The sequence below is a fragment of the Beta vulgaris genome, chromosome 6 (assembly GCF_026745355.1).
Source record: "Beta vulgaris subsp. vulgaris cultivar EL10 chromosome 6, EL10.2, whole genome shotgun sequence".
Lineage (NCBI taxonomy): Eukaryota > Viridiplantae > Streptophyta > Magnoliopsida > Caryophyllales > Amaranthaceae > Beta > Beta vulgaris.
In genome coordinates this window covers 526,202-537,045 of record NC_079207.1, presented here as the reverse complement: position 1 = coordinate 537,045, position 10,844 = coordinate 526,202, and the positions used below count along the sequence as shown (strand labels likewise).

Below are 10,844 nucleotides of genomic sequence, written 5' to 3'. Positions count from 1 at the left end.
ATATAAAAAGTTGATATTATGAAACTACACATTGAGACGAATCTAACAAGATCCCACATGAATATGTTTTTTTTATATATACAAATGAGAATATTCGGTCAAAGATTTTAAAGTTTGACCCATCAAAAATGAAGTAGGCACTATATTATGGGACAGAGGAAGTATAAATAATCGCAGTTGCCAGTGATCAGATAATTCCAAGTAACACGGCCAATTTTCTCCGGCCCTCAATTTGAGACGTGTTTTTTACCCTTTACATTAATACGTTGACAAAATCTCTCTCCCCAAGGACTAATTACATAAATTTCATAATAATAATAATGACATACCACCAATTACCATTAAATAAATAAATTTTTTTTTACGTATTTAAAAACCAAAAAGCCACCTCCCCCCTTTCAATCTTCCATTTTTTCCAAGACGTGCTCTCCTTATTTTCTCTCTCCTCCCAAATTCCAATCAAATTAATCATTTAAAATTAAAAAAAAAACACAAAAATGCATGCAAAAACAGACTCCGATACAACAAGTTTACCCGGATCATCTCCGACTAGATCACCTCCGCGTCGGGCCGGGTCCGGGTCAGGACATGGGCCAGTCTATTACGTGCAAAGCCCATCAAGGGATTCAACCTCTCATGATGGTGAAAAGACTACAAATTCTTTCCATTCAACTCCGGTGATAAGCCCAATGGGCTCACCACCTCATTCTCATTCCAACTCTTCATTGGGCCCACATTCAAGGGAGTCTTCGTCGACCCGATTTTCCGGGTCGGCGAAGCCCAAGAATAAACGTGGAGGAAGGAATAAGAGTAGAAATAATGATGCACATCAACACCCATTTGATGCAATTGAAGAGGAAGGTCTTTTGGGTGGAGAAGATGAGGATGGTGAAAGAAGTATACCTCGAAAGTGTTGGTATTTTATTTGGTTTGTTGTTGCGTTTTTTGTGCTCTTTTCTTTCTTTTCCTTGGTTTTGTGGGGTGCTAGTCGTAATCAAAAGCCCGTTATTACTATGAAGGTATACATCATCTTACATTATTCTTACTATCTCTTTTCATGCAACTCGTTTGATATCATTATTTGGCGAAATTTTAGCTAGCTAATAAGGATAATTTTATATTTACTTGACGGTTGTTATTTTTCATTCAGCTAACTAGGAGTATAATGTGGTCCAAGTGTGTTTCTAGCTTTTCATATTGTATAACACTATAACCCAACTTTTTTTTTTTTTTGAATTTCTTGATTTTATTGTATTGGTTAATTGGTATATAGATTCATATTATTTCATGACAGAAGTAATAGTATAAACCAATAGGCTTAAGTGTAACAATGTGTGCTCATGTGTTGTTGTTTCACTCGGTGATAAGAGTATCTATGTACTTCATTTTCTTATACACACAACATTTGATTTTCTTAGGTAATAATGCTAACTTTGACCATTTTTTAATATAAATAACATATGTAAAATCATGTTAGATTTATTTAGAGAATCTTGTTAGGTTTATTTAGATTTGTATTTTCATATTGATATTATAATTATTTTGTATTCACATATAAATTATGAATAAAGAAGTGGGTAGAACTTATAAAAACAATTAAAAGTAAAACTTATTGGGTGTAACATTTCAAGAGTCCAATAAGTAAAAGATGGAGTATTGCATTTGAATAATAATTTGACAAATTGCCATAGCCATAGGTACATTAAATAACAATCAAGATAAAATAAAGGTTATACTATTAGAGCAGCATATAAGACATAAATAAATTGTTTAAAATGAAAATTAGTTGTAAATTTATGATAAAAATTTGCATCAATGTATGTAATAAATGATCAGTTAATGCTTGTTTTTTTTTTCATTTTTAGCTTCTTATATGCAGTCTTTAAAACTGCATTTAGCTTTCTCTAAATAAAAGAAGTATTAGGTGATAATTTGAGGAAGTGTAGTAGTTGTTGAACCATAACAATCAAGATAAATTTTATAAAGGAACTACTAATTGATAATTTGAGGAATTAAGCAAGTATAATAGTTGTAAAACCAACAAGTTGCGTACCATATCACCATGTGTACTACTTTATTTGGACTAATTCACCACTTTATATTATAATCAACAAATAATAAGAAGTGACACTGAAAATTAAGTAGGGGTCTTGCAAGATTAAAGTCTATTTTATTTTTGGCACATCTTTACTAACAAAATACTTACTACAATTATGTTATTGACTTGTATAATACAATAATACATTTGTGATGGGATGAATGTAGAGTATAAAATTTGAGCAATTTGATGTACAAGCGGGGCAAGATAATTCAGGAGTACCAACAGGGTTGGCAACCGTGAATGCAACAGTGAAGTTTAGGTTCAGAAATACAGGCACTTTTTTTGGTGTTCATGTCATTTCAACCCCTCTACAACTTTCTTATGAGGAACTCGTCTTAGCATCTGGGACGGTAATTATTATTCTTTTCATATGCTTTAGTATGTACTCTACTCTTGTTTTCTTCTATTCTCATCAATTTCTCCGCCCAAAACCTTTTTATACAAACAAACAACACCAACCTATAAAATACTTCATAACAGAAAACATTGAAAGTTTCATTTTTTTTACGTCAATCAAGGGTGTGGGTTTATCTTTCTCTATATAGTGTGTTAGGGCGTTGAATGAGGTAGTATAAAGCCTAAATTCACACTTTTGAAAGCCATTGTTTTGAGTGTGATTAAATGCGTGTTTTTTTGGATTTAATTTCAGTTAAGTTTAGTTCAATTTAAAATTGAGTAAGATCCTATTATTTTGGATTGAGAGAAACTGAACTGGGCTAAGAGAAACTGAACTTACTGAACTGTAATTAACTGAATTAAACTGAAAATAAGTTCAAAAGAACAGGCCAAATGTATTCAATGTTAGGGTGGTAGCAAAGGTTCAAAATCTGTAGCCCTGACGTTGAGGTTAGAAATCACTAGTCTTGTATAGGGATGGCAATCCAATCCGAATCCGACCCTAGTCCGCTCCGATCTGAAGGAAAAAATCCGAGTTGACTCCGACAAAAAAGTAATCCGACTCCGACTCCGTTTAAAAAATCCGACTCCGAGTCGAGGAGGTCGGAGTCGGATCTCATAAATAATCCGACATCGAATCGACTCCGACTTTGAGTCAATCAATCCTTTTTTTATTTATGTAATGTATTATTTATGTATAATCTGACTTCGACTTTCAACCAGTTGTATTATATAGGCTTTTTCCACAGAAAAAATCATTAAACAATTGGAAGAAAAATAAGTCGGATCAGCTTTGGAGTCGGATGTCCGGATTTTAAGTCGGATGTCCGGATTTTAAGTCGGATGTCCGGATTTTAAGTCTGGTCGGATCTCGGAGTCGGATGTTCGGATTTTAGGTCAGGTCGGATTCGGATTTTCAAAGTCGGACTCGGATTTAAAATCCGACTTTCTGTAGGGTCGGAGTCGGATTATGCATAATCCGGTCCAAGTCCGATCCGTTGCCATTCCTAGTCTTGTATGCATGCGATGCGTGCGAAAACAAACAAAAGGTCAATTGCGTATAATATATAAGAATTTTTTTTTTCATAAAGTTCATTGCATAATTTTCTTCTATTTTTTTAAAATCGATAAATCAAGGATGATGTAAATATTTTGTTAATTGAAGGTATAATAGTAAAAAATAGTAAATTTGTTTTTTTATTACTTAAGAGTATAAAAGAGTTTACTATTTTTGGTGTCTCCTTTTCTTCCCTTATAATAATAGAGATGTAGAGGTGTACTTCTTTCAAGGTTGAATGCCCCATTACTAGAATACTATTCTACTAATTGGAGTTTTCTTGTGAGATGCGATGCTTCATATTTGATATTTCCGCCGCATCCTTTGTGGCTTGTAAGGTCAATATATGTCCTAATTAAAAGAAAAATGGGTGGTAGCACATCATTGGGGTGGTGATGGAGAGATTTATTTTCAATAATCCAAGCTCAATTTTTTTCCTGTTTAGGAAAAGAACAAGTCGTTGTTTTTATACTAAAATGCTAAATTTTTATTCGACGTAATTCATTGTTTATAATTATTATTTAATTATGTTTGTGAAATAAATGGAAATTTATACAGTCATTTGATTTTTTTATTTTTTATTTATTGGGAAATTAAGTCATCCCAAGGGCTAACTCCTACCAAAACTACTAGCCTTGTAGGAACTACCAGCACATTGGCTGGTAAAGCATGCAAAGCATGCTAAGGAAATACCCCAACATAATGTTGGGGGTAAGGATCGAACCCCTGACCTCAGAGATCAGAGGGGAGTGCTCTACTATATGAGCTAGCTCCTCATCCTTCTATACAGTCATTTGATAGAAAAACCAAAATCACTTTTCCTATAATAGCCAAATATGATTTACTTTGTCCATTTTAATATTGCAACATTTTAACTTCTGCACATGTTATGTCACCTCCACCAATTACAATGAAAATAAAATAGTGTTATTACCCAATCTATATTGAATTTCTCTCGAATATATTTTCAAAATATCATGTTTTCTTTTTTACTAATATAGATTCAAAATCAATTTATTTTAAAAGTTTAATTGTTACATTTTTAAAGAACTGGAAAGATACATTTTTTAACGACATAGTTAATACTTTTTACTATAGTACTCTCTCCGTTTCTTTTTGTTCGTTCTATTTAAAATCTTGACAATATTCACCATTGAAGAGAATTTTCTAAATTATTTTCAACATATGATAAAAAAAAATAGTTATGTGGAGTTTTGTTTGATTCGTTTCAATGAATATTTTATTAATATTTAATTCATTATAACTTTTACTAATATATAATCAAAGATATTTAAGATTAAAAACGTAGATTGACAAACAATCAAACATAAAAAGCAAACTATCTAGAAACAAACATAAACAAAGGGAGTATTAGATCCCTCTTAAGCGCAACAGAAGGATCCGATCCGGATCCAATACTTATTGTATAAAATTTATGTCTTGCATGAGACATGCAATAGACTTGTTAATTGGCATGACACACGACGTCATATATTCATTGTCAGCTTAATAGCCACGAAAACTGATATTGGACATTTTTGCTGTCCAACGACTAAATGACAATATCTTATGTATGGACTTCAATTTATAGCATCGTTCCTATGTAGTTTGAGGCTATAATTAGTCTTTATCATATTAGCTCATAATCATGATATAATAATAGTGTATATTACGGGAAGCTTCCTTTGACAAAATTGTTGTGCACGCAAGACTTATACCATTAAACTAGGATTACATACCATATTGTTCACATTGTTCAGCCAAAAAATGAAAAAGAAAACTTGTTGCCTAGTAAGATGTTCCCATGAGCTGTTCAAAGTAACACAACTTGGCGTTCTAATATCTACAAGTAATATCGAAATTTTGCTTCTACCAGTATTTGAACTTTAATCTTCTAGGTGGAAGATAGAAAGTCATACCACCATTGGATTCAAGGGTCCTTGGTGTATTAGGCTTAGACTGTGTTGTCCTTATTTTATTTTCACTTATTTTAGAATATATAAGTACGAAGTATATTGGAAGTCCACACAAGTCTAGTTTTTTTTTTGTTGGTTGTCCACCCAGTTCAGCAGAGCTTTGCTCCGACTACATCTGAATCCGACCCAGGTCACACACCTGGCTTTGATGGGTGAGTCTCCCAACAAGAACTTCTGCATACGTTGAGGTTCGAACTCAATACATCCCTTAAGCGACATCAAATCTAGTTTAACTACCTGATAAATCGCCTATGTTGAAGAAAAAAACTAAACGAATTGCACCCGTAGTCTCCAATCTCCATGCACAACTTCCATCGGGCACCTGAGCGTGCCTAGTACATACCGCCCAGGTGCATACCCGAAAGGTACCATTATTTTTACCATGCACAATTCCCTAATGAACAATCACAATTTGCAGTATACTTATGTATTTTATGTTCAATTTGTACATTTTTTTTATTTCCTTTTATGAATTCACATTGATTGTAGAGATATATAAAACAATGCAGACTGACTATTTACCATGAATTCTAAAATGCAGATGGAATATTTTTATCAGAGGAGAAAGAGTCAAAAGCAGATAACAGTGCAAGTGAAGGGAGACAGTGTCCCTTTATATGGGGGAGGGTACAGCATAAGCAGTAATAATAAGGCAGGAGTAATTTCAGTAGTGCCATTAACTCTAAACTTTAGGGTCAGATCCAGAGCATATGTCTTAGGCAGATTGGTTAAGCCAAAGTTTTACAAGGGAATTAACTGTATTGTGGTTATGAATCCAAAGAAGATGAACGTGGCCACGTCTCTCAAACATAATTGCACTTACACATAGTCACATAGGCTGGTCTAAATCTTTATTATGGTCTGACCTAAATGTATCCCGTAACTATTTTTTGATTGCATTATATATCAACCAAACTTTCTGCAGAGCTGTTGTACTTGTACATCTCTTGATCAGACTTGATCTCTAATGACTTTTTTGGCCACCCAACTTAATTACCTTTTGGTTTTTCTACGTATTGCCTTTGTGTTTAACGAAATTCTATGTTGTACGCAACTTTTTTGAACTCTTCAAATTGTATATTTAAACTTTTTAAACGTTACACAAAATATCCTTAGGCCTTACCCATAGAAAATCCTACTCCAAACCTCACTTAGCATTCAATTTCTCATATCATATCCCAAACCTCGGTCAACTTACAGAGCTCAAAAATCCTACTCTGTGCCAATAGGGTAATAAGCTACCAAAATCGACTGTTTGATATCATGTATAAAGGTATTTTGTGTGACGTTTAGAAAGCTTAGGGGTATAACGTGAAAATTTCAAAAAAGATACAACATAGAATTTCGTAAAACACAGGGGTACCAGTACAAAGTATAAAGAATGGGAGGTGAGATTCGAACCTATGACGTATCGTTCATAGCACCTCAATCTTAACCACTAGGCCAAGACATCAATGATACCCAACTTAATTACTTTGGTCTAATGATTAAAGTTTGTATTCTATAACAATTATGAGGTTGTTCCATAAAATGGTCTAAATCTCCGCTAGAGGCAGTTTTCTACATGCCTGATGCCTCAATCCTCACCCTCCATTACTACTAAGAGGCCTTATGATCTGTGTTGCTTATTAGTCGAGATAATTTATACAAGATATCGATTTAGTAGGATGCTTCTTCTTTTAATTTAGTAAGAAAAATGTACTAATATGCACTTTTAAATACTCCTTTAATCACTAAGCATTGTATGATATACGTGTAAAGTTCAATTTTCTCCAATTCATTCTTATTGCAACACCACTCCTTACTTGGAGCGTTTTTTTTAAGAAAGTCATTTGAAAATAGGAGAGATAAAAATAAATAAAAGGTGGGACGGACTACGAGATAAGAAAGAAATAGAGAGAAGATATTACTAAATAAGGATATGTTGCAATTAGAGTGAAATAAATAAATTAAGCTTTCAAATAATGATAATGTTGCATTTAAAATACAATTTATGTGCTCTCCAAGTACATCTCCAATGAGAGCGAAAACGGAGAGCCAACTCTACCCCAATGTTGGGCTCTCCAAAACCTCTTCATTCGCTCTCCATGGAGAGAATTTTGAAAAATGCTCTCCTCCAAGAGCATTGCTTTTGAGAGAGCATGCTCTTGGCATATATGATGACACATGTCATTGAAAATATTAAAAAGATAAAAATTAAAGATAATAACAAGTTGGAGAGTTATACCATTATTAACAATTTTTATGGGACCAACATTGGTGTTCTTCAAGTTGCTCTCTACGAAGCTCTCCAAGGAGAGAGAAAATGGAGAGCCAACTCTACCCCCAAAATTGGTGCTCTTGAGGTGCTCTTTGTTCGCTCTCCATGGAGAGGACTTGGAGAAATGTTCTCCCCCAAGAGCATTGAGATAGCATGCTCTTGGCATAATACGATGACACGTGTCATTGATAATTAGGTATTTTCTTTTTTTATTTTGCTTTTTGATTTTTGATTTTTGGAGAGCTCATTGGAGAGTAAATACCATTGTTAGCAATTTTGAAAGGGTGATCTTGGGAGTATCTTGAGGAGAGAGAAAGTAAAAAATGGGTTGAAGAGTAATGTTGGAGAGCTATACCAATGTTGGTGCTCTTTAAGCTGAACTTATAATCTTCGCCCCCACAATTACTTAAAATCGCCCAAAAAAAATTTGAAATTACATATATAACCTTTTCTTTTCTTTTTTCTTAAATCACCACCATCCCCTACCAAGCTGCCACAACCACTCACCTCTTCGCAGGCTACCACAAACACCACCCACCTGCTAGGCGTTCGCCACCACCAAAATTCTCCTCCTGCTGCCAGGCCGCAGACCCCACCACCCCACCTCTAGCAAAATTCACCTCATGCTGCCAAGCCGCAGACCCCACCACCCCACCTCTAGTAGTTCATAAATTACAGACTTTCTCTCACCTCCTGTCCGTTTCTCTCCTGCCGACGTTTCCCGATCTCACCACCATGGACAGATCTTTCGAACGCACAACAATCAAACATCATGGGCACATAAATTTCGAGCCTTTCGTTCACCTGCTGCCGACGTTTCTCTCACCATGGCCAGATTTTTCGAGTTTCGAACACCATAAACAGAAAATTTTTGAAATTTTTTTGGACCATGGTGGCGAACGCCTCGCCTGGACGTTCTCCCCATGGCCCGAACGTCGGGCCTAGACGTTCGGGCCATGGGGCGAACGTCCAGGCGAGGCGTTCGCCACCATGGTCCAAAAAAATTTCGAAATTTTTCTAGCAGGTTGGTGGCGGATGGCAGTGGCGGATGGCAGTGGCGGATGGCAGAAGGATGTAGGTGATGGTGGGTGGTGGGGGTGGTGGGAGATGGTGTGGGGTGGTGGGTGGTGAAATAAAGAAGAAGGATAGAACAGTCCAATAAAATAATCCTGGGGCGATTTTAAGTAATTTCAGGGCGATGTTTAACAATCCTCTCTTTAAGGGGTGATCTTTTGGAGAGAGAAAGTTAAAAAATAAATTAGAGAATTACATTGGAGAGCTATATTGATGTTGGTGCTAACTACTATGGGATCATATAAAGGTACTTTGGGCATGGAAAACTTCTTAATTTTCTATAGTTGTATTATTTAATTTCTTCTTAACAACCCTTATATTTACTTTCACTGTTTTTTCTCTGTTGCAACATTGAAAATTGACACACTTTTCGTTGAAAAAATGTGTAAAGGAGAGTGATAAAGAGAGATATCAAAAGCACCTATGTAATAGAAGAGAGATACAAAGAAATTTAGTCAAATTTAGTAATATTAAAATTAATATGAAACTTCTTTAAAAGAGAAACATGCAATGAAAAAAAAAAGGCGAAGGATGTATATATGTAGTATAATTTAAGGTTCATTTGATTCAACTTATTGTGTCTTATTTTATTTTATCTTATCTTATCTTTTCTGAAATAAGTTGAAATAAGTTGAATAATTATGTTATTTGAACTTATTTTATCTTATTTTTTCTGAAATAAATTCAAATAAGTTGAACATAACAAAGCCTAACTCTAACTATCAATAAGAATAAATTACAAAAAGTACATTTTGAAAATATACATTGAGAAAAATCTAACAAGCTCTCACATGATTATATTTTTATCAAGTACTAATTATATATTTTTTTTTTGAGGGGAACTAATTATATAATAGATAGTCAAAGTCATGTCGAATAGTGTCAAAGTTAAAAGGAGTGATATGAATTATGAAATTATGATACATGTAATATGATAGATTCATATGAATCAGGATGCTTATTTAGCGGTAAATCTAGGATTTTTATATAGGGTGGGCCGAATTTATTGATTAATTTCTTTGAAAACGATGTATAGATCACTCATAAGTCAAATATGTAAGTTACTTATAGATATTTTGGATCATGGGGTGGGCCGAGGCCCTGGTAGGCCACCCCCTAGATCCGCCCATGTGCTTATTTGAGTATTTTTTATCTAACTTTGCGTGGAATATGAAAAATGTGGAGCAATATACAATTGGCAAAATTTACGTTAAAATCTATAGAAAATTTCAACATGCAGTTAAATGATTAATCATTTTTCCCCTCAAAAAAAATCAATTTTTATTATAAGTAGTTAAAGCCTATGAAAATTCAATGTGAGTACATTGAGGATTAGTTATTATTGGAGAGACTATTGCTCTGAAAAATTCGCTGGCCCAATTGTCCACAGTTGGGTTATAAACGAGCCCACTATTCGCACTTGTTTTGCAAACCAACTTAGTCGTTACAAAAGTTTAGGAGACAATATAAGGTCGAATTTGTACAACTGATTTCAAGGTTAAAAGGCCCAAAACCTCATCTATCCGATATCATATTATTTGTTATAGATGAGAATGAGATAGCTAGAGTCAAAAGGCCCAAAACGTATTCTAAAATAATTTTCTAATACAAAATAAACACTTTCATGTACTAAATGGATTTCTCATGTAGTACCTCCATTTCCTAAAAATCTTCCTTGTTACTGTTCCTACAGATACCAAGGAGGATCCATTTGTGTGGGGTATGGGGTGGGTAAAGTAGGAGAGAGAGAGGCTAAGATAAATAAACATATAAGGTGAATTTTTGTTCCTCTCAATATCTCTAAATCTCTTAAAATATAGCTTAATCTACTATCAAAACTGTAAAATATCGTGTTCTCTAACATTTCTCTCGCGTTTTTTCACTTTTAGAATTTGCGTTTCCACGTGTCCTCGTGTCCCCGTGTCCGTGTCCTGTGTCCGTGCAACTTAGTTTATACCTATAAGTAAATATTTACACAAA

The 10,844-nt window shown here is 34.3% G+C and overlaps 1 protein-coding gene across 1 annotated transcript; it reads left to right on the top strand.

Moving 5' to 3' along the window:
- The first annotated feature begins 414 nt into the window (after positions 1 to 414).
- Positions 415 to 6,454, top strand: LOC104884460 (hypothetical protein). Its single transcript, XM_010669108.3, has 3 exons — positions 415 to 1,019; positions 2,266 to 2,451; positions 6,072 to 6,454. Exons 1-3 carry the CDS (start codon positions 498 to 500, stop codon positions 6,357 to 6,359), a joined length of 996 nt encoding a protein of 331 aa, XP_010667410.2. The 5' UTR covers positions 415 to 497; the 3' UTR covers positions 6,360 to 6,454.
- Positions 6,455 to 10,844: the final 4,390 nt, after the last annotated feature.

Bases quoted from the DNA above. Each gene is read 5' to 3' on its own strand.
- LOC104884460 (XM_010669108.3), top strand. From the start codon at position 498: ATGCATGCAAAAACAGACTCCGATACAACAAGTTTACCCGGATCATCT. The intron at 1,020-2,265 runs GTATACATCATC...GGATGAATGTAG, and splicing joins AGCCCGTTATTACTATGAAG to AGTATAAAATTTGAGCAATT. The intron at 2,452-6,071 runs GTAATTATTATT...TCTAAAATGCAG, and splicing joins TCGTCTTAGCATCTGGGACG to ATGGAATATTTTTATCAGAG.